The sequence below is a fragment of the Acanthopagrus latus genome, chromosome 11 (assembly GCF_904848185.1).
Source record: "Acanthopagrus latus isolate v.2019 chromosome 11, fAcaLat1.1, whole genome shotgun sequence".
NCBI lineage: Eukaryota > Metazoa > Chordata > Actinopteri > Spariformes > Sparidae > Acanthopagrus > Acanthopagrus latus.
Window position 1 is genome coordinate 21041147 of NC_051049.1, and position 23963 is coordinate 21065109.

A 23963-nucleotide genomic window follows, 5' to 3' on the forward strand; every position below is an offset into this window, starting at 1 on the left:
CACCACCTTACAAAGTTTTTTTCCAAAAGAAGCGACCATGGCGCAAACCGGAAGCGACGTAACTTCGGCAACGCCAACGGCAGACCCATGGGAATGAAATCCCGCCCCTCGGCTAGCTGTGTTTAGCTTGTTAGCACCTCCTATATTATAAGCTAACTAATTTGGTTTTCCCTTCACCTATTTCTGAACATTTTAAACACACTGCAATTCTGAACTGGATGCCAGAAACCTGAACACCTCACTATACAAGGTAAAAGAATCTCATTGTATTTTCAGCTTTCCACAACAACATTTCTTGTGGAATACTCTGAAATGTTGTTGTCCTGATATGGACTGTATTTTTTATTTATTTATGATATATGTATTTTGTTATTTATAAATTGGTCTTGTATTTCTATTTTCTGCTGCTTTACACGTTTGGACTGCTCCACCACCTTTTGAAATGGAAGGTTATGCTCTTTATTCGAGTACATTTCTCTTACAGCTATAGTTAATAGTTTCTTTACACATTAAGTTCTAGATTCAATATATTCGACCCCCTTATAAAATATAATGTGTTATTATGGATTTGCTACCACACCGTATATTAAATACATACGTCACAACAAGCTCATGACATTGTATGGCATGAATCAAATTATCCAGTAATAGAAGAAGACATTGGTAATGATACAACACTAAAAAAAAAGCCCAGTATTGGTTTAAGTACACAAAAAAGTACTTCTATTGGTCAAATTTATTAACTTTGTTAATTGTGGTTTTGTCTATTTGTAGGCGAATGAATTACACTCAATGCGACCCAATATGAGTGTAGGGAGAGAGAGAGAACCATGAATATACATGGCAACCTACCTTCAGGTGCTTTACTGCGACCAAAACATCATGATATAGGAATTATTACTCAATATCTCATGTCACAGTTATCAAGACTAGGGGTGTTGCCATTAGCCGGTATGGACAATAACTGATTGAAATAAAAGGTTATATTGATATTGTGTCCATAATAGACATGGTAACATCATGTACAAAATCATGTCGAACGACAGACATTTATGGGTCTGTTATCTATTTGACAAAGTCATAACAGACAAAGTACTCAGTTAACAAATTTAAGATGTATTTGACCGAGATTCAAAATGTTCCAAATGTTCTATGTAATGTAACGTTTTTGTGAAGTCCTCTGGCCATATATTATCCAGTGAAAATCTGATATTGTGACAGCCCTGATTAGTACTATCATATCATGATACCCTAAATGTACATTATATTATTGGGTTAATATTTCAGCTGGGAAATGTGTTACTTCTTGCCCCTGAACATTAAGAAAGCCTCCTATTTTGAATTGTAAAAATACATCATCATTTCTTTGTTTATTACATTTTGTAGCATTCATTGGAATCTGGTAGTGTGTATACAGTATACCGAAAATGGAAATACTTTAATAAATTGCCTCATGATTGAACTTCAGTACAGCACTTTACTACAGAGTAAATTTAATTGGTTCCTTGCCTGTTATTGCCTTAGCAGCCTCAGCAGAGTGTGGGCTGAGAGAGAGGATGTCACCGACCGACAGTAACCTCAGCGCAGGGTGCATCAGCACTTAACGCATCCTGCAGCATTTCAGCATTTGCGCATGGGTAGAAGGGATCAGCTGGCTTCTGCTTGTCATGTGACACTGTGGTGTGGTGGCTCTGCGTTTTCGTCTCTCGTGGCAATTGGCTGAGCCTGATCTTGCTATAGTGAAGTCGTGATGGCACATCAGATATGAAGTAATTTGAGCTTCTGCCTGTGTGAGATGATTTCAGATTGATCTTCATAAATAACCCTTTATATATATATATATATATATATATATATATATATATATATATATATATATATATATATATATATATATATATATATATATACATATATATATATATATATATACATATATAAACATTGTTTGCATTCTGAGGTATATGTGAGTGCATCTTTCTCTGTTGAAAAAAAATGAAACTGTCCTATTTTGAATCTTGTAAAAATAGAATGAAATTAGGGGAAGCAATGTTTTAGTTTTAACACCACATATTTGAATTAGTTTGAATAGGAAATGTGCCTGTTTCCTGCTTCCCCCACTTGAACTTCTTGACCTATTGACTGGAGGCGGGAGTTTAGGGGAAACTGTGAAGGAAACTCCTCTGATCTAATCCCCCAGTGAGACTGGTTTTTTCTTTCTTTTACCACTGGTGCTGTTTGAGTATTTGATCAGTGACTTTCTCTGTCTGAATCAATTTCACCCTACTCTCATCGGAGTTACCCACAGGTTAAGGTATTAAAACAAAATGTCTTCTTAGCTATGAATCCACACCCACACTTCCCTCACAGAGGCAGACTCGTTCACAAGAGTGCATGACCTCTTTTTCGCTCCTTTATTTTCATACTTGTATCGAGTGCAGTGTTTGCCAACAGCAAATTCAGCTTCACTTCCTGCAGTCTTTTTCCCTCTCCAGAGCTGCTGCCTTTGTCTTAGTAGCCTGTATATCAGGTCATAGCTCACGAGAACAAGAAGTACAGGATTGACTTGTCAAGCTCTATAATTGGGCTGACAGCTTTGATTTTAGTCCATGGGCTAAAATTAGTTTGACAACAATGTTGTAAGTAATGCAGTCGCTGCTTAGACGACATCATCCCCTGGAGAGAAGCTTTTCACCTGCTAGGTGAACTACTGGTTTTAGTATATTTAATGCTGTGTCTGCAATGTTTTTATTATGATGAGAACCTTAAGCATCTGCGTTATGATGACCTACTATTTTGCAATGGTGGATCAAGTATTCAAATAATAAGTAAGAGAAACTATACCGCACTGTAGAAATACTCCATTACAAGTAAAGGTCTTGCATTTAAAAAGTACAGTGTTTCCCATTTGAATTGTGGAGGAGTGAATGTATGAAGTTGCACATAATGGAAACACTCAAGTATTACTATCACAAGTACAGTTCATCACATTTGCACAGTACTTGAGCAAATGTACTTACTTTCCACCAATGCAGTTTTGGAGTGGGTTGTAGAGATGCTACAATGTGTCCATTAATTGATCAGAAATGGAATCAGAAATTGCTTTATTGGAGTCTGACTCCAGTTTTACATTGCTGTCAGTGTCAATCAGAAGAATAAAGAATGGTGTTGACATTACTGTAAAGTAGTGCATAGTAGGTAGGAAATTAGGTGTGAGTCTGTTTACAAGTCAGCTCTTTTGTATGTTGTAAATAATACAAGTAATGCACTGTAGCAAAAACAATTATTTGATTAATTGAGAAAATAATCTGCAGGTGATTCAGTAATACATTTGCAGGAGTGCTTTGCAATATATCGCTAATATTTTGTTATTATCCGACATGATATATCATTATATTGTGATATGGCATACGTGTTGTCTTTTGTTGGTTTTAAAGGTGATTTTATGTGATTTTCTGGACTTACCAGAGTGTTCTACTTGTTCTAAAACTTGCCCTCGCCCATTTCGTCATTATATCCACATAATTAATGATTATTTATCAACAATCTCATTGTTAGTATTTTGTGAAGGTGCCAATAGTTATCCCTACAATACTGTTGCAATATCAGCGTTGCAGTGTTTTGTTGAAAATATCCTGATTTTTGAGTTTGTCACCCAGTCTTATGAAGTGTTATCTTATGTCATATCGTGATGACATAAGTTTTGTCCTGGTTTTAAAAGACTGCAATACAGTAAAGAAACTGTCGTGATACTTGCCTTTGCCTACTTAAAAATGAAATGAAAAACTATGATTTTGTCAGTATTTTGTAAAGTATTTTACCTCACAATATTATCAATGTATTTGGTCAAAAGTATCCTGATATTTGATTTTGTTGCATAGTCCATAACATTAAAGAGGGGCTTTTGAAGAGATGTATATTGTGATATGGCTTAAAAATATGGGGATATTATTTCAAGGCCATATCGTACAGCCTGTTGTAAACCGAGTATTGTTTGGACAGTTAGATGGATAACAGACAAAACAAGTCATGGTGAAAATAGTATGCAGATAATTCAATGATAGATGTGCAGCCCTAATGGGTTTTGAGTGACTTAAAAATGAGGAAGATGTAAGGAATAACGAAGATAAACGTGTGAAAATATCATAACAATGTAGGTCACAGGATGTGGGTGTCTTTGCATTGTGCATAAGAAGGATTTCGGTCAGTGGAAAGTCATAAATACAAGACATCACAGCTGCACTTGCAATCTGGCCTGAGAAAGCTTTGCATACACGTTTTATCCGACAGTAACCTCAGCCGGCTAGCTGCAACGTGTGTTCAGTGTGTGTGTGTGTGTGTGTGTGTGTGTGTGTCTGCTGTATCTCTGTAGGGGGATGGGTTGAGTTTCACAGCAGCATCTCTCCTGCATGTGTGTGTATGTGTGTGTGTAGCCTACTCTAATAGCCACTTCCCCCACCTTATTCATTTGGTTTGCGTGGCCTTATATGGAAAATGGGTCTTGTGGTGTGAGCAGTTTCAGCCAATCAGGTTGCTTTGGGATGACGGTGGAGGGGGGGGTGTGTGTCTGGAGGAAGCTGGCTGTCCTGTCTGGGTGGGGTTTCAGGGGGTGGGACCAACTGAGCCAGCCACTGTTTGAAAATGAATGATATGCTCCTCAAGTTGTAGAAACAGAGGACAGCTGGTGAATTTGTGTGTTTGTGTTTAGCGGCAAACTGAGGCCACAGCATTTAGAGAACGAGAAGAGGAAGAGTGGACGAGCTGAGAGAAAATCTTTAATACAAACCGGGAAAAGAAGCAGTTTCTAACAATGCGACGTGAGTACTGAAATTTAGATTTCACTTTCATATAGCATGAGGTGCTATTATCCTCCAGCGTTCACTTAAACAAATCAGGTTTGGTATGAAACAGCTTGGTAATGATCCTGGAGAAAACGGCTGGCTTACACGTATGTGTCATGTATGATAGGACAGATTTGATCAGAATAATATCATTTTATACCTCAGGTGTTAAGCCATTGTCTAATTTCTGTGGTTATCATTCGGCTGAACCATTCACTGACCTTAATCTTACATTTATTATTAAATATAGCTTATTTTTAGCCTGATTTGAGCACAGTAATTGTGTAATAATTTAAATAATCTGTACATTTCAAGAGAGGTAACATGTATGGCTCAATCACCGGCTCCACAACATGTGGACAGCTGCTCCCTTGCAAAAGGGTGTAACCCAACCAGCCGATCTGTGTGAATTCGCCAGATGATGACTAACGTTGAAAAGACTGCATTTAAAGCCTCATTTAATTGAAATGTAGCTTACAAATTTCAATACAGGATCAAAAATGCTAAACTCGACATGTTAGTGAGGATGCAGGGGAGCACGCCCAGTCATAAACTGCTGCACTGGGAGCTGTTCGGAGGCAGCAACCCACTGAAGATGTATTGATTGAAAAAACAGCCCATCTCACTGGTGATTTAACATCGGGCTGAGACAGTCGTTGGAGGTGGTTGTTATCTTGGACAAGAGGAGACGATGCTTGAGAACGGCAGGGAGAAACTGGAGGGAGGGGTGGGGTTTTGTCTGTTCTGTTTGACAGAGGATTAGCATAACTGAAGTTTGCAGGCATGGTGTTGGGTGGGGAAGTCCCAGCATTCACGTTTTTGTCAGAGAATGAGGATGTGATAGATTCTTTTTCAGTATTAACAAAAGGGAAGACTTGGTTTGAGTGTTGTCTCTCCAACTGTTGCATTTTCTCTTTCTCAGTCGAACAGCTGGTGCAAAGCAGCACTCTGCCCTACATCCATAATCCTCTCCTGATTGCATGAATGCAGTTGCAATAGTGATGTCAGTTTGCGCAGTGCTTAATCCATCTGATAAATCGTCCTGGTCTTAGTTGTGCTGGCACATGTCGAGGAAACTTCCCAAAGGCAGCAAAAGAGGAAAGAACAAATGCTTTCTTTCTAATCATTTTGATTTGATCTATCTGCATTCGCTTGTTCAAGTTGCTCTGTTGTAATGATACTGTTCTCTGTATTACATTATTGTCAATCAAATGTCTTTTGGTTCTGGACTGTAATTAATCATTAGTTGCAGGCCTACTTCCTCAGCGACTATGGCTTTTTGCTGTTATTTGAGAAGTTCAAGGTGAGGCAAATGTCCTATAGGTGATACCAGTAAACCTCAGAGTTTGGGGAAGTGGATTATGACACTATCTGAAAGTGATAGTTCAAGTTTTGGGCAAATTGTGGTTGAATGATTCAGTTACCCTTGGTTACAAATGATTGATGTTTAAGTCATTTGTTTGTGCCTGAGAAGACGCAGGGAGGTTGGCACACGGGCGCTAAATCAAAGACATGCATCTCAAATGTTTATTTGTGATCTAAATGTGTGATGGTGAAAGAGGGGAAAATAAAAAAGGGGGGGGGGCAAGCAAGAAATAGCCTCGGGGCTTTTCCACTCTGATGTCCAAGGCTATAATCGTCCAGACTTGGAGGGTACAAGTGACTGAAACTTTTCTCAACATCAGTGTCACACCCCTCCCCCTTCCTATCCCATGACCCGCGTGTTGAACACCAAAACAATGACGGGGCATAAAGAAATAAGCCAAGGAGGAGAGGGAGGAGAAGGTGGTGGTAGAGGGGATTTTAAAATGTCCGACCAAACCATATCCCACTTCTTCTGGCTGCCTCCCCCCCTCAACTTATCTGGAAACCCACTTCCACTCACAGCTGTGTCCTTGAAGGAATTTGCAGCTGCATTGGAAGGAAGAGGCAAAAGTAAAATGGCAGCCCTGCATGCGTCCATGTGAGCAGCAGCAGTGAGACCACCCTGTGACATTTGTCTCCTCGGTTGAGAGACCTTCAGGCCTCCTCGGGGTCAGCTGGCTGCTCGCCACGTGACTGAATTGAAGAAGAATTGATTTTTCTTTTACAACCATAATGATAGTTTGAGGCTGCTGGTTCCTCACAGTCCTGAAATTCTATACAAACGATTTAATTGCTGATGTTTTGGTAACAATTCTCACATGGGACATTCAATTTGACCTGTTTTGTAGTTTTTTTGGGAAGGTGTGGTTGGCAAGTATGTGTGAAACTCTGAAGCGTGATGGAAAATATTTTGGTTCCTGTTCTTTGACCTCCCTGGAGCCTGTTTCTCTCCACTTGTCCAAACCCGATTGTCTCTTGACAGTAGTGTCATGATAGGTCTCTGCTACAATAGGCAGACGAAGCCACTGGTATGTGTTTTTCAGTTCACTTAGATAAACAGACCAGCGGCAGCTCAGGGGCTTGAATGAGCGGGAGCATCATGGAGGTGTTTGTATGATGGTGGCCGAGCGGTGAGGGTTTATTGTTTGGGAGGCTTTGATGTGTTTCCTGTGATGAGGTCATGGCAAAGGCAGAAAAGGATTGTCCCACCAACTCTTTTGAAATGGATATGATCGCTGTTTCCACACTACAACGCCAGGATGATTGACAGAGGTGACATATTTGTCTTTGTTTTCCTGAGCTTGAGTTTTGTCTACATGGCTTTCATTGGATTTTGATGAGGGACAGCGTTGGAAACGTTTTTTAAAAGGTGTTGGTGACCAACCATGGCAACAAAAGGCAATATTTTGTTCGCAGCAGGACAACGTAATCTGTAACGAGACTTTCCACTTTACCAGCTCAGCTCCATATGTTCTCCACACTGTTGCTATACAACCAAATTTTGTCAACAGACAGCTGTAGTATAGACAAAGACAATATTTGTCGAGCAGCTCATAAATCCAGCAATAAAGGCTGATAATAGTAAGATGTAGCTACACTGCACAAAAAAAGCATGGCTGTGTAAACATACCCCCAACTACAACTGCTAGAAAAGTAATGTGACCTGGTGCCAACAACACTCAGGTGTGAGTCTTGTGATTACTCGAAGCTGCCGACTGTCACAATTTGTTGTTACTCCCTCGCAATTAGACCAGAGGAGCAATCCTTCTATCTTGTTTATAGTCAGGAGGTATCCCTAAAAGAAGAAAGAAGAAACAACTGATAATCAATCGCTCAAGTCTTTTTTAAGCAAAGATTCCCATCATTCTCTTGTTGTAGCTTATCAGCTGGGAGGAGTTGCTGCTGTTTTGTACAACTTTAAACCAAATATCTCTAAATTTGAGCTGTTGTTGACGACCTTGGATTTGGGGAAATTATAATTATTTTTCTCAGATTTCAGACAGAAAATGACAGAGGATTACTCAATAATGAAACTTGTTGCAGCTGTATAATAAATTGTAATCACCAATGAAGTAGCTCAACAAGAAGTCTTAGATTTGGACATCATATAAATGTCAAACATCAAACTCCTCGTCCAGTCAGAGATTTATTGGTCATTGTTGCCTTTTCGAGCTGCATCTAATGAAATGTCGGGACATATTTACATTTCCTTACTTTTTGCAGATGCTTATAAGTGATGCGGCTCTCAAATATAGAGTAGCTAACGAGCCCTGTCCCGCTTCTCTTTCAGTGACCTTGTGTGAATCCACCGACATGTCTGAGGCCGTGGTGATGGAGCCCCCCAGAGCAGACGGCTTCCTGGAGTCGTCCTGCGGTGTGGGAGACAGCGCAGCCTCCCTCGATGACTGCATCGTGGACACAGCAAAGTATGTCCACGCAAACGCATCCAAAACACCATGACATCAGTGCCCTGACACCTTGGGTTTCCACCCTGGGTTTTTGAAGAGCGGTCACTAGATAAAAAGTTACAGGAGAAAGATAAACACATTTTACTGCTATGTGAATTTCTGTTTAGATTTAGAGGACATTTTTTCTTTGCTATTTGATTGTAAAATAATGATTGAATGTCTTCCGACCCTTAAAATATTTCAAATCATAGTATTTCAGAATGAAAAAAGTCAACTGCTTGAACTCCACACAGCTCACAGGGGTCAGAGAATCACAAGCCATAAAGACTGGGGACGACTGGTCTACACCCCTTTCAGACTGGACAAAAAAATCCACTAACATCTTGCTTTTGCCTTCAGTGGGAAAGGATTCAATCGGCACAATTATTCTGCCTTTTCCATGCTGAAGTAAAAGACATTGGCGTTTAATTACTTATTATCCATCTTGGTTCCAGCAGCGTTCAAACATTGTTCAGTTGACGTTGAATTTGAAAGAGAGACTGAAGTAAAAGCAATAAAAAGTAACCTCTTTAACATTCTCACTGGTCCCCACACTACAATGGAAACAACTGAAAGGCAAGCTTGTCTGCTGGCCATGGAAACACCGTTGATCGCCTATTTTAAGCATTGCTAGTTATTTTTGGTGTAAAATAGCATAAGAAATAGAAATAGTCATTTTTATAACTTTTGCTCTGTTATTTAAGCTTACATTTAATTCACTAAAAATATAAACTTTCCTTTGTATCTAATGAGTGTTTACAAGTTCTACAGCTGAGATGAAAGCGTAATATATATTTTTAAGGCTGATAAAGAGTTCAGTGTGTGTGTGTGTGTTCAGTGTATGTGTGTGTGTGTGTGTGTGTGGAGCCACAGTTTTACCCCTCTGACTCGTGTCCAGTTTCTGCCTCTGGTTTCCCCAGCGGATGCGACATTCACTTTGGGAAGCCACGTGTTAAATGACGTGTTTTTTCCTGTCTCTTCCTGCAGCGAGTCGTCAGAGGAAGATTCCGCGGGGGAAAAGGAAGAGGAGATTGGTCAACATAATGAAGTTACCTGCAGCACCAAGACAACAGAGGTCCCTGCTGAACACACCTCAAACGCACAAACAGGTGAGGGCTGGAGAAAAGACACCAGGTTGTGTGTGTGTTTGCTCTTTCGTTGTCCCAGCCTGAACTCTAACATGGGTGGTGCAAATGTGATGACTACATACAGACAGAACTGGGCTATATTATGAGTCTGGTCTGGCCAGCGTGTTGGCTCTTGCTGCTGAAGTCGGCGTTGGTGAACAAGTTTTTTTTTTTTTTTTTTTTCCTGAGGAAACAGAAGAACCCACATTCTCTGGCAGAACAATTTGACTTTCCTCTTCCTGCCTTCAGTCTCCACTTTGACATTCCTTCCTGTCTGAGTCACTGACGGGAAAAATATGTGTACCTTTTAATCATATTTGCTTCTGCGAGGCAAAGTTTCATTTTGATTATGGCTGACCTGTTTACTTAAAATCCCCATGATTAAATGAACAGAGACGACTTACAGGGACGTTTATAGTGATCATCAAACGAGGTGAGGGGTAAATCCGTTAAATAGCTGATTATATCAGCTTGGTTTCATAGGATTTTACATTAAAATACACTTAAATAATCTTTGCAGCTACTTTTAAAGATTTACCTCCTGAATGAAAAAAGTTTGATCAAACTATAACTGAACATGTGTGCTGCTGGTGGTAAAAATTCAACCTCCTGCTCTTATTTGCTCTGTGTGCTGATAACCAGCTGTTTGTGTTTAGTCATAAATCGACTATCATTTAGTTCCTCCATGTGCAATATGACACGGTTGTATACTGAAAACATCCTGCTGTCTTTTGGGTCAATGACACGTTTGTTTGACATTGTAAAATACATGAAATGGAACTCACTCCACAAGAAAATGTAGTGTTTATTACAACTTGGGTTTTATTTTTGTTGGTCAGGTCAGTGCATTTACTGCCCCATGATAATTTAGTTACCATACTAATTTCAGAGGTCTCTGAACACAGCACCATTGCTAAAAAAAGCAGCAAGATGCTCAGACCAACTGTCAAAAGGCCCAACCATTACCCACTTCATTTAAAAGTTGAACCGCAAGTTAAGGCATTAAGAATGTTGCTAGTAACCCTTCACTGGACGGAAAATTGCATGTGATTGCAACTATCACCTGTGTGGCTGTTTAAGTTAAACCAGGAAGTTTGTTCTGTAAATGGAAGCGAGTGTATACAAAAGGCAGTTGGGCTTTTTAAATGTTTGCTAACTGTGGCAGGCATGGTTGCTCTTTTAACAACCTGTATGAGGCTCATTTACTCATAGTTATTTTCTTAGTTAACAATTTAAAATAATTTAATACGTAAAACAGTTATTTCAATTGATAGATTGTTTTCAAGGACAGTTTATGTGACAAACTAAATAAGACAACTGAGAAATTTATAAACACAGTGTATGTGCAAGGGTGGCAAAGGACATGTTGTGTTTTAATACAGTACAATAGCCTGTAAGGTTGATATAATGGTGCGATGATATTCACTTTACTTTCACAAAGAAACCTACATCCAGCCAAACTCAAGTAACTTCTTACTGTTGTCCGAGCTTTAATGTAGTACCAGAGCGTGAGGCTCATCTCCTCTGAAATGACAAATAGCTAAAAAAACAAAAAACAAAGTCAAGTTCTGAATGTTTCTTGGAACAGAGATCAGTCGTTGACTTCTTGTTACATGTCTTCTGAACGTCTTTTATCATCTTTTAGTGAAAACCCAGCGCCCAAGCTCCCTGGCGGTGCCAGCAGCAGGAGAGCCTGGCCTGTGGACATCACAGGGCGATGCAGAGGTAAAACTGAGGATGGGGGAATCTGGTGTGGCTGCTGAGACCCCTCTGACCGTCAACCAGATGTTCACCGCAACTGTGGAGCGATTTGGTGACTACAAAGCTCTGAGCTGGAAAGATGGCGAGCAGCAGAAGAGCCTGACCTACAGAGAATACTACCAGTCCTGCCGCACTGCTGCCAAGAGCTTCATGAAGGTAGATTTTTATCTGTTGAGTAGTCATAGTTTTAAAGAGCAGTTAAATAAGAAAGGATCAAAACATTGTCTTTACAGGTGAATTTTATTATTATTATATTGTGTTTTTTTTGTTGTTCCTGCCATAAAAAGACATTGAAATAAGTCACTTTAATGGACTTTTTTCATTATTGGATGAGATGAATCAATAATGAAAGTGTTTGTTAGTCAGTGGTGGTCAGTGTAGCGTTTATAATAGATTATCTGCATGAAAATGTAAGTGTGCTATTTCAGATCTATCATTAGATTATGACACTCCCAGGTTTACGGAAAACAAACCAAGAACATTTGCACGTTCATTTCTGGAAAAGTTTAGGACGTGGCATTACGCAAGTAGAGAAGTTCCCCATGGTAGTTTCATATCAAAATGTATGAATTGCGAAACACCTAAAAAAAAAAAAAATCACAGAAGCTTCTGTAAACTGTGTGTTCTTCACAGAGAAAAGCACTTTTGTTTTCATCCACCCGCAGCAGAAAACTCCTACAGTATCAATTATCTAAGGTGTCTTTTTTTTTTGTTTAAAACAATCGTCTTCTGTTGTCATTGTCAAGTCTTGTGATGATTTCAAGCATTTGATTTCATGCCAAGTCAGTCTAGACGGCACACGAAACAGCAGGACGGAGTCAGCCTGATATTCGGCGAGGGTGGCAGCTCTGGACAGGCCTCAGCTGTTCATTCAGGACAGAGCACGTTATTGTTTATTGTGAAACCCAATGCAGTTAGTCAGCATGGAGACTCAGCAGGAGTCATGTACACAAACACACGTGTCTCTCTGGACTTGCACACACAATCTAAGCTGAACTTGCGGTACCCTCACATGCTGCTTAAAGGGATATTCCGGGTATAAATTTAGTCCATGGTCTAACACACCATGAACCGAGTTAGAGTCCCCCTCGAGAGATGAAGTTTTCCGACCGCTAGCTTACGTAGTTTTAGCAATGAGTTTTAAATGAGCAGAGAGGTCGTGTTTCCATCTGCAGGAGCTTCAGATGTCCAGCCTCATATCATATTCCAGCTACTCTTATGAAAGACTTCATGAGTTATTTTAGAAGGTTATTGCGCTGTTGAGCTTGGTATCAGTTTCCATTATGGCAGTCTTGTGTACATTGGAGGTATATCTGTTTCCATGGTAACAGCTGTTGTGGCAATGCATTTTAAGCTGCCCTGCAGATCAACAGTTCAAAGCTGTTGTCACAGGTTTCAGGCATTAGGACAAATATGGTTTTAGTTTCATAAGGAAAAATACTCTTAATTTTCATCTTAAAACATGACAATAACCACATTTACTCTAACAAATACTGACAAGAGCAGTATTTACATTGTTTTTAACTCTAAAGGTCATGCAGTTTATGAATTATAGAGGTAGGCCAGAACATCATCCTGTTTGAATCGTGCAAGAGACTTTTTTTTTTTTTGCATGGCCTCCACCTTTCTCTTTCACGACATTTACATGATTTCAAAAGCAAAATTTTCAAAGATTTTATACGTAAGAATATTAACATTGTACAAGGAATGAGATTACACTCTACCTGCAAAAAACAGTTTCTGAGTGCAACACCACTGTCTTTAATACAAACCCCAGGGCTGCGGTCCTGCCCTCTCGCTGAAGTTATAAATTGCAGAAACAAATGATGGGGAGCGGAGAAACACCATTCACCCTATTTTAAGACATAAGATTTTTAATCTGATATTCTAAGTTGACACAGGATACATAATGTTGCTTCAGAAAGAATGTGTTGTCTTCCAACAGCTTGGTTTGCAGCGCTACCATGGCGTCGGCATCCTGGGCTTCAACTCCGCCGAGTGGTTCATCGCTGACATTGGAGCCATTCTGGCAGGGTGAGTTTCATCTTCATCTCCGAATGTTTGAGCTCATCACCGAGAGTCACACGAACTCACCGTCACCCCACTCTCAGTTTCATACTCATTCCATCAGTCTGTTTATGTATGAATGTGCCGTATGCTTGTCCACCATACCTGAGTGATGCAATCTAAGACTTGAAATGCGAGTACACGGGAGCACAACTCCAATTCAGCACGTAGCCTCTTCAGTTTTACTACATCTTGATCGATAGATAACATCACCACACTTAACAGCAATCTGATGAGCTGCAGCAAGGTACATTTATTTAAGTACTTTGGTATGACAAAAATGTCATTTTGAATCACCTCACAATCCTTCAGATGAATCTTGTAACCCTCTGTACAGCCCTGTGGTTGGGAACCATCTGACTAAACTACCAAACCATGTAAAATAGTTAAAATGACAGCAAAATGTCGCTAACACATTCTTGCTGGTTTTGCACCGAGGATGGCAGACTACAAGCATTAGTTACACATTTGCTCTGTAAATTTACATTGTGTATTGTTGGCTGAAACCAACACCGGCACAACACAGCATAGGTTACCATCATAGATCACATGAGCTGTTGAAGTAAGGTGGCACTGTAGCCAACCAACATATCTACTCAGTTAGTATTTTTCCAGCGATAGCAGTTCTGTTTTGTTTTCACACATCCAACATAAATTTGCATTAATTCATTCATTCAGTAGCGAGCAGGCTAATGTTAGCCAGCTGCAAAGAGCTGTTAATTAGCAATGTTGCACGCATCTGGCGTTTGCTGATGTCACGTTAGCTGATGAAGTAATTTGCAAACAGCCGAGGGAGTCTCGTATTCTGCTGTGTTACCTAGCTACCACTTCATCTGCATTACCAAGCAAGCTTCAATCACAACATTTTTCACAAGCTTTGCGGTGACGTCAGCTTTGACTTCGTTATGGTGTTTGCTAGTTGTTTGTTGACACAAGCAGACTCCATTTCTCAGCAAATGTCAGCTAGTGTTGCACACCGTTGCCACTGTAGGGAAGCAAAAGAGAGGCATGGCTCTCAGGAGGGCGCAAAAATTCACATCCTTTGAATCCTTTATGAAAAAGACAATCCACAGGCTTTGTGAAGGCTCATTCACACATTAGCAACGCAGATCATTTAATAGTGTAAATTGCTTCACATTCTTGCAGAGTGCACCTTTACATTATCATCCACCACTGACTTCTGCTCTCACTGCACAAGTATTCAGCATGAACGGTCCCTAAAGAAATCAAACCTCATGCTTCATGCAGCGAGCTAAATAAACCAAGAAATTGGTTTTATCCCTTGAAAACCAGAACCTGTTTTAATTAGGAACTAAACTCACTGATTGGTCATGCCTACATTTGTCTCAACAAATCACCACCGTTAAACATGTGCTTTTTGACATTTGGGTTTTTCACGCTGTTAGCACATTTGAGCAGGAGAACATGGAGACGTTCATATCCTTCAGTTCGAGGAAGGCTGATAACAAGAGTGCATTGAGGAGAATAAGTTTGGTTATGCAGAAGATCAGTATGTGTGAAAAAACCTGTCTTGGAGCTGTAACACACATGGTGATACTGTTCGTGGATTCCCCAGTCTTCCCACGCCTACTCTCAGTAAGAATGTATTGAGGCTTGCGTGAACTGGTCAAGCCGGTCCTGATGAGGCGAACCACACATTTCACTAATGAAGGCAGTAGGAGTCACGTTTGCTGCAGATCACGTTGTTGGAAGGCAAAACAAAAATAACAGCTGAAGCATGTCTTGTTGGCAGACTTTCTATGAGTAATGGCTGTGAGGTACTCTCACAATTCTTCAAGGTCAAGTAGTTCCTGTAGTCCTGTCTTCACTAGCAATGGGAGAGTTAAAAAAAAGAAAAGATCAGACCACAAATAGAGCATTTTACCTTCTTCAAGTCTTCTGCCGATCCAGATTAATGTAAATGGTGTGTAAATGACTCCACTAGAGATCTGTCTAAAAATCAACCCTGTACGGATGAATGTAGGTCTGAGAAGTTGAGAACACACACGCCGGAGATGGCTGCGGGAGGTCAACTCTCACTGTTCTGTGGATTCAATGAAACATCTCGCACGGCAGGTTTTCAGTAAACCAGTTAGAGTCTGTGTATTGTAAGTGTGAAAGAGAAACTGCAGAGTCTGACTCATCCTCTTGTCTGTCGCAGTGGGTTTGCTGTGGGCATCTATACCACCAACTCTCCTGAGGCGTGCCAGTATGTTGCAGAGAACTGCAAGGCCAACATCATCGTAGTGGAGAACCACAAACAGCTGCAGAAGATCCTTCAGGTGAGATCAGGACGAGCGATACGCTGCATGTTAACACTGTGGAAGATAAACTATATGAATCCAATTAAAGGAGATGTGTGGATAAGACATGCTGTGCCCTAAAACCATACTAGCATCAGCCAGCCATCTAAGCAACAGCTAACCCAATCAAAGGGCTGGGATATGTGTCATAGAATCGGCATCTCTATTTAAAATGCCATAAGTGGTCTGTGTCTTTCTTACAATGTCTCTGGTGTCGGCATCAGGGGTTTCTGCTGGACTCCACAGTATACATGAAGAACTGCCCAACAATCATGCAATGTAATGCATCACAGTATTTGTAACTACTGCTTAGAATTAGTATGCAGCACAGATTTGGGACACAACTAGAGACTGACCTAAAATGATTTGAAATTTATATAGCCAGTATTCTGGAAATTCCTGCAGCTATTTACTGACTGGATTCTTTCTGAATGTATTTGTTCTCAGGCCGAAGACAAGCTGCCACACTTGAAAGCCATTATCCAATACAAAGATGCACTGAAAGAGAAGAGACCAAATCTGTACTCAGTAAGCAAACACGCTGTACAAACATGACAAGATTTATTCAGTTCAAGAAGCATCATCTAAGTGGTTTTGTTCGTGCGCTACAGTGGGCCGAGTTCATGGAGCTCGGACGTGAAGAGCCCGACGAACCCCTCGACGCGATCATCTCCAGCCAGAAGCCCAACCAGTGCTGCAGCCTCATCTACACCTCAGGAACCACAGGCCAGCCCAAAGGAGTCATGCTCAGCCATGATAATGTAAGTCAACACGAGCACCTTGAGTGAGCAGAGTGAAGTGTCACATGTTTGGCTCCTGAGACTGACAGCAGACACACAATCATGTTCTGTAAAGAGAGAACAGGGCAGACGCAACTGACAGGAATAACAAAGTACCTTGACTTTAGCTTTTAGCACCATGTGTTAAGAACATTCCTCAGTGACAGATGATGATCTGTAGAGTCTGTAAAACCATGGACTCATTAACTTGCCATGTGATGGTCTGAAACAACTTAAACTTGTTTTCAAATTTTATTCTTCCAATTGTAAACCTATAAAAAAAAAAACACGGTGGCCTTGAAAGCAAAGTTAACACCATGACAAGCATAGAAAATGAATGGCAAATGAGATGGAGAATGACGCAGACTTGATAATAATTGTAAAAAATAAGATAAAGATGCATGAAAATTGAAACAATCTGGAAAAATAATACCCACCTAACAATACTGGTAAAAAAATAATAATCTTTTTAAACAAAAGTCATCTAATGACACTCTCCAAAGTGAGACAGAGTGCTGTGAATATAACATACTGAGTTCCCCTCTCTCTCCCCTCCCTCAGATTACGTGGACTGCGCTCTCCACCAGCCGCCATGTGCATCTTACAGACGCTACTCTGGCACAGGAGGTGGTGGTCAGCTACCTGCCACTCAGCCACATCGCCGCCCAGATGGTCGACATGTGGATCACCATGAAGGTCGGAGGGATGACGCACTTCGCTCAGCCAGATGCACTGAAGGTGAGATAAGTCAGTGGTGTTACTATATGGTAAAAAGTACAAGATCAATGCTGATCCAGCACTTAATTTTACAATCCTTATAATTTCCCAGAACCCAGAGTCACATTGTTAAATTGTTTCTTTGTTCAGAGTCCAAAACCCCAAACTCTTAATTAAAAGGTTGATCATTGATTTCGTTTTCAAAATCAGAAGCTAGTTTGCCACTCGAGGATCAGGAAGGAGAATATTAGAAAGGATAAATTCAGTGGATAGTCATGAGTCAGCAGTCATCAAAAACATCTCTCTGAATCTTGAACCCTCCACCAATCGTGACGATCTCTCTTAACCTGCCCTTTCATGGCAATTGCAAGATTTGTGGTGCAGAAAACACTTCTGTGATGCTGAGCTGCCCCTCAGGGCTTTTTATTTCTTAGGCCAAATTAAGTGTGTAATGTTGTTAGTAAGTAGGAGTTCCAGTGAAATATAAAGGAATATCCTGAGGGTAGACTCATGAAAAAACTTCTTTTTAATGCAGAGTTTTTCCAAGATCTCAGCCTCACGATTGTAGCAGCAGATTAAGATTTTCCTGCTTGTTTTCTCTCCATGTGAGCTGCAAACTACATTTGATGTGTGTTTTCTCTTGTTTTTTTAATCAGGGCTCTCTGGTGAACACATTGAAGGAGGCTCGTCCCACAGCCTTCATGGGTGTCCCACGAGTGTGGGAGAAGATGCAGGAGAAGATGAAGTCTGTTGGAGCCAAGTCTTCGACTGTGCGCAGGAAGGTGGCTGCCTGGGCCAAAGATGTCGGTCTGCAGACTAACCTGACCAAGATGAATCAGTGCGTAAACATTATTAAATTACAGTTTTATTTAGATCTTGTGAAATCATTCCTGGGACTTCAATACCGAAAACTGTCTTCATCATCACTTAGGTTCCAAAGATAGCAGAAATGTGACTGTTTTGTAAGAGCTTATCCAGAGAGACTTAGATTTAATGTGACTGACATCATGTGACTCATGATGAATGTTACGAGCTGGAGCTCTTTTTGGCTTTGAGCTAAAGGCTAAAGTCACCATGTTAGCAGGCGTCATTTCTAGCATGATCACCATCTTAGTTTAGCATCCCAAAAGTAGCTAATTAGCAGTAAACATGAGGTACAGCTGAGGCCGATGCGAATGACTTTAGTGTTGCAGGAATTTGGCCATAAACCATAAACCAAATGTGTATTTATTGAAATGTTGTGCTAATGATGACGCCAGAGGGAGAGTGAAGGGATTATCAAAATTGTCAGTGAAATGATGGGGCAGTCCATCCAATAGCTGTTGAAATATTTCACTTAAAATCAACTTTCATGGTGGAACTACAGAAGAATTCAGAGGATGTGCTGCTGACATGACTCCAAAAACTCAGACGTGGTGTTTTTTGCCTCTTCTCAGAAGCGCGGCAGCTGGCCGCACACCTTTCAGCTATCAAATAGCCAAAAAGCTTGTGTTCAAGAAGGTGCGTAAGGCCCTGGGCCTGGACCGCTGCAGCAAGTGCTACACAGGCGCCGCTCCCATCACCAAAGACACCCTGGAGTTCTTCCTCAGCCTTGATATTCCTCTGTACGAACTGTACGGCATGAGCGAGAGCAGCGGACCTCACACCATCTCCAGCCCTGAAGCCTTCAAGCTCACCAGGTACATTATCTCTTTACTTGGAAGAGATTTGACAGCAATTTCCTTGCTTTGACAATCTGAGCTCATTCAAATTGCTTTGCTTGGTGTTGGATTAAAAACATGTTGTTTTGTCCTTTCAGTTGTGGTAAAGAAATCCCAGGGTGCAAGACAAAGCTGCACAACCCGGACGAGGAGGGAAACGGCGAAATCTGCTTCTGGGGCCGTCACGTCTTCATGGGTTACCTCAACATGCCCGACAAGACAGAGGAGGCTCTTGATGCAGAGGGCTGGCTGCACTCTGGTGACCTCGGCAAACACGACAAGAAGGGATTCCTCTTCATTACTGGAAGAATCAAAGGTACTTCCATATTCCTTGTAGGGCTTGAAAACTGGATCTAGGAGTGAGTCTTAGATTCTCCTTTACAGAAAATATTGATTGAGTGTCCACTTGACTCTTTGTAAGCCTGAGAACATTTTCCTTTATCTGTTATCAATTAAACGTGTCTGTCTGTTAACCGGTGTGTGTCCTTGTAATTGATTTCAGAGCTGATCATCACAGCAGGAGGAGAAAACATCCCTCCCGTTCCGATCGAGGATGCGGTGAAGGAGGCAGTGCCGCTGATTAATAACGCCATGCTGATCGGAGACAAGAGGAAGTTTCTGTCCATGCTGCTCACCATTAAAGTAAGAGAGAGTAAGACCTGGACCTGGTGCCAGAGATAGATATAACAACTATGTCTCATCAGCGAGGTTGTCTAACAGCAGGACTGCTGTCATTACGGCAAACTGTGGCTGTTCACAGCGCTCATACCACTGATTCATCACTACACCTCTAAACCATCATTACTGATGTCTCAACCATCATCAGCTCTTCATTTTAGAATGTTTGAATTATACATTTATGTCTGACAGTACTTGTTTTCTTTCCTCTTACTTTGTTTATTTTGAACATTATGCACTACAACACCAAGGCAAAATACCTGCTTGTGAAAACCTGTGAAAGCTTTTCACAGCTGAGGATGAAACTAAAAGATAAATGATACCAGAGATAAAGGCTCACATGTAAAACAAGTGACACATATTTAGTCTGTAAATGCCATTTTGTCATCTTACAGAACGCTGTGTAGACTAAAAAATAATGTTTTACTATAAAGTTACATTCATTTCAAATTTCAGCTATCTCTAGTAAAATGTGTTTATGCCTGGTCTGATATATGTGAGGTGTTACGTGTGGGGAAATGTATGATGACAATAGAGCGCCTGGTGTCGATTTAACAGGCATGGTCCAGTTTAATGATGTGTAGAGATGGAGGACTGTAGATAACACAGGATGTAAGACTGTTGAACAGAGGGAAAGATATCAGATGGGCGCTGAAGATGTCACTTATCAGCAGCACAGTATCTCTGAGCCTTGTAAACATCCTATCCGTAGACCTGTTTATCTAATCTCAGGAGTCACTGTATCTGTCTTAGCTGATAGCAGCAGCAATAAGCAGAGGTTTCTTCTCAGATGCTGCCATCTAGTGGTGAAACTGCAACATGACGAAGACAGACCCCAACTCCAAATTATACCTGTATTATTGCTTAAAACATAAAAAGGATCAGATTAATACAATGAAATGTGTTCCCTCCAGTGTCAGGTAAACGCAGAGTCAGGGGAACCCGAGGATGAGCTGACAGCAGAAGCTGTCGAGATCTGCCGGAAGCTGGGCAGCAACGCCACAAAAGTCTCTGAGCTCGCAGGCGGACGAGACCGGGCCGTCCACACCGCCATCCAGGAGGGAATTAACCGGGTCAACGAGAATGCAACCTCCAACGCTCAGCGTATTCAGAAGTGGATCATTCTGGATCGGGACTTCTCCGTCACAGGAGGAGAGCTGGGTGAGTGGGACCAGAATCCATCTATTGCAGATTAAAGGATCTATAACTGTCAGGAAAAAGACTGATATATTAAGTCATCTTCTTATTAAGTGGTTCCTACCCTTTTTTTTTTGTTTGTTTTTGCTCAAAACAAAGTGTCACACACTGCATTTCTTGAGCTGAATTGAAGAATGTAGATGCCTGGAGTTATAAATAGATTTGTTGATTGACAGAAAATGAATTCTGTACTCTTTGGATACTGGAATGATCTGTATCGTGAAAAACAAATGTCAATGTAAAAAAAGTAAAGGCAAGCAAAAATCTTTGTTCCTCTCTTTAACAGCAACACGACAGCCTGCATTAGCATTTTATCCTTTATGATGTAGTTGTAGATGGCAGGGTAGCTTTTTAGTTGTGTCAGTACTGTAACATCTTACACAGGCAGCCAAATACTTGTGTGACATCACCAATGTCCAGCGTGTTACTGCCCCCTTGTGGCGTGTTTTCCTAACAACCACAACATTGATTACTCTCAAAAAAGGAACCAAAAAACACCCATATTGGCTCCAACAATAAACACAATACATTGTCACTGTGAACTCATCAGTTTGCACAATTTGTCGTTTATGAAAGCACTTCTTTCAAAACATAAAAAAAACAATATTATGATTATGATTTTATCTGTAAAAAATCAACTTTTATCCTGAAATCTGACTTTGTAACTGTTTATGAGCTTTTTAAATCGTAATGTTGAAACAACATGGACGATTATAACTAATGACTAATAACTAAACTAATAACAAGTTGTGTGGCAAAGCTTTTGTGTTGCTTTGACTTGAATTTCCAATTTCCCAGTCCAGAACTAATTTTTCCAATTATTCTCACACATATCAATACACACTAAACCTCGGGATCAGTTTAAACTACAGTTTGGAAAGTTAAAAGGCCACATGATTCTCCTCCCTCCTCAGACAACAGGTTTAAGTAAAGCCTTGAAAAAAGGTGTTTAATAGTTTCATTTCTGTCCTTGTTCCACAGGCCCTACCATGAAGCTGAAGCGTCCAGTGGTGGCGAAGATGTACAAGGAGCAGATCGAGAACTTTTATAAGGAGCTCGCAACTCCAACGACCCCCGACGCCCCGCTGCCTCCGAAGTAAAGCAGCTCCTCCACCTGCAGGGAGATCCAGACCGTCTCCGCCTCATTTATCCAGCCTCTCCCTGCTGCCGTTCGTCTCTTATACAAACAGTTTGGTTGCCTTAATTTTTTCGGTCATTCTGTCCTGGTTTACATTTATGGGCGCTGTACAAAAGAGAAGCATAAACATGAGAAGCCATTGTACAATAGCTTTATGATTTTGAAGAAAAAGTTCTATTTATTTGGATGAACAACGGATAGATGAAGTAGCCGCAGCTGTGTGTCGAGGAAATAGTTTATTGCACTGCTTTTACTTGAGATAAAGAAATGGAGAATCCAAAAGAATACGAGTTCATAGGATGTTTTAAAATGAGTAATTTGTGTTTTGTTTTTTTGTGAACATTTTATTTATTTTTCAGTTTGCCAAAGTTTATGTGGGCCAAATGAGCTTCATGAAATTCAGCAATCCTGTCAAGATGTTTACTAGCCTTTTTACACATCTTTGGTCTTTCTCTCATCTTTGTCAACCTGGTTTTAAGCTAAATATTAATAATCACTTATTTTGTACGTGTTCAATAAGTCCCAGGTGTGTTGAAATCTATCTCGTAGTGAAGCATCCAAATTTAGTTTTTCCATGCTGTGAAAAAACATGTCATTGAAGCCATATCTATCGCCTTTTGTAACTGTAAAGTCAGTGAAGCCTGCACACCTGCCTGGTCCTGTTGTTGAAATGTTTTCCAACAGTCCTTCTGTGTGTAGACCTGCTGTGTTTTGTATGTAATATTGTAAATATGTTCTGCCTACATCTTCATCTTCCACTCGTCTTCATTTAATTTTCATTATTCTTCGGTTGATCTTTCTGCCATTTATTCAGCATTTACGCGTCATTATTTGCACTCAAATGTGGAGAAAGTGTAGCAGGTATGGAGAATGTACATACGTCAGATGATATGTGGGTTTACTGCAAATATATCAACTGCATAAGAGTTGTCTCTATTGGGCTGACACATGTATAAATGTTCAGATGGTTCGAGGTTCTGATCCGCGCCTGTCGCCTCCTTGAAGACATTTCATCTTCAAAATAAAACACTCTAAAGGAAATAAAGAGAAGTCCAAAGAGCTGATCTTGTGTATGAAGTAATTGTATATAGGCATATTGTAGGTATTTGTAGCACTCTGAGCGTTCAAAGTGAAGGCTCAGTTTGAAGAAATTAAAGTTCAGGATTAGAGCGGAGCAGTTTCGCTGGTGTGTGTGTGTGTGTGTGCGCGTGTATAGATAAATAGGGAAATGATGGCGATTCAGTGTGTCAGGGTGAGTGAGTTTCAACTCCATGAAGCCAATAATATGCATCATCTGAACATTGAACCGCCTCTAACATGAAGATTTTGTGTCCAAGAAGTACAAAAGAACCAATATTATTTGAGTGTTCAAACAGTTCAGCGAGAGCTCACAAGACCCCCGACAGAAAACTGGAGTTACCTGACCCTAATAAGGTGTTATTATTGTGAACTATATCAGGGTTGAAAGATTGAAATATGCATGATGCCACAGGAGAGAAGTGAAGCTGCCCTGTGTGTGTTTGATCAGTTATGGAATAAAAGTTGATGAAGCTGATGTGTGGATCTCTGTTTTTCTGTCGGTCTTCAAGTGTTTGTTTCCTGTTCACTGTAAAGCAGACGGAGGCACTTAGCAACAGCAGCAATGCCACAATCTACCAACATGGTTAGATGTAAAAGCCCTGCAATTAAGAGTTCACTTAAGTCAAAGAACAAAAGCAAGTCTGATAACAGTAACAGCTGTGCTGCTCCTCCTGTGACAAGTCAGCATGACTGCTGTGAAACATCCTAACAGGATCTTCATCAGTGCTTCATTAAAGGGCAGGTGGTTCAGACAAGCTAAGCC

The 23963-nt window shown here is 40.6% G+C and overlaps 1 protein-coding gene across 2 annotated transcripts; it reads left to right on the forward strand.

Moving 5' to 3' along the window:
* Positions 1–23675, forward strand: acsbg2 (acyl-CoA synthetase bubblegum family member 2). 2 transcript variants are annotated; one of them, XM_037115552.1, is made up of 15 exons: positions 1–250; positions 8497–8632; positions 9641–9762; positions 11426–11697; positions 13487–13575; positions 15770–15890; positions 16359–16439; positions 16523–16672; positions 17252–17428; positions 18064–18245; positions 18844–19086; positions 19206–19423; positions 19610–19749; positions 20700–20946; positions 21964–23675. In XM_037115552.1, the coding sequence occupies exons 2-15, from the start codon at positions 8520–8522 to the stop codon at positions 22080–22082; spliced, it is 2274 nt and encodes a 757-aa protein (XP_036971447.1). In that variant the 5' UTR covers positions 1–250; positions 8497–8519; the 3' UTR covers positions 22083–23675. The 2 variants fall into 2 exon arrangements, with proteins under 2 accessions (XP_036971447.1, XP_036971446.1); XM_037115551.1 differs by lacking the exon at positions 1–250 and adding an exon at positions 4620–4817.
* The last annotated feature ends 288 nt before the right edge of the window (positions 23676–23963 follow it).

Bases quoted from the DNA above. Each gene is read 5' to 3' on its own strand.
- acsbg2 (XM_037115551.1), top strand. The intron at 11,698-13,486 runs GTAGATTTTTAT...GTCTTCCAACAG, and splicing joins CTGCCAAGAGCTTCATGAAG to CTTGGTTTGCAGCGCTACCA. The intron at 13,576-15,769 runs GTGAGTTTCATC...TGTCTGTCGCAG, and splicing joins ATTGGAGCCATTCTGGCAGG to TGGGTTTGCTGTGGGCATCT.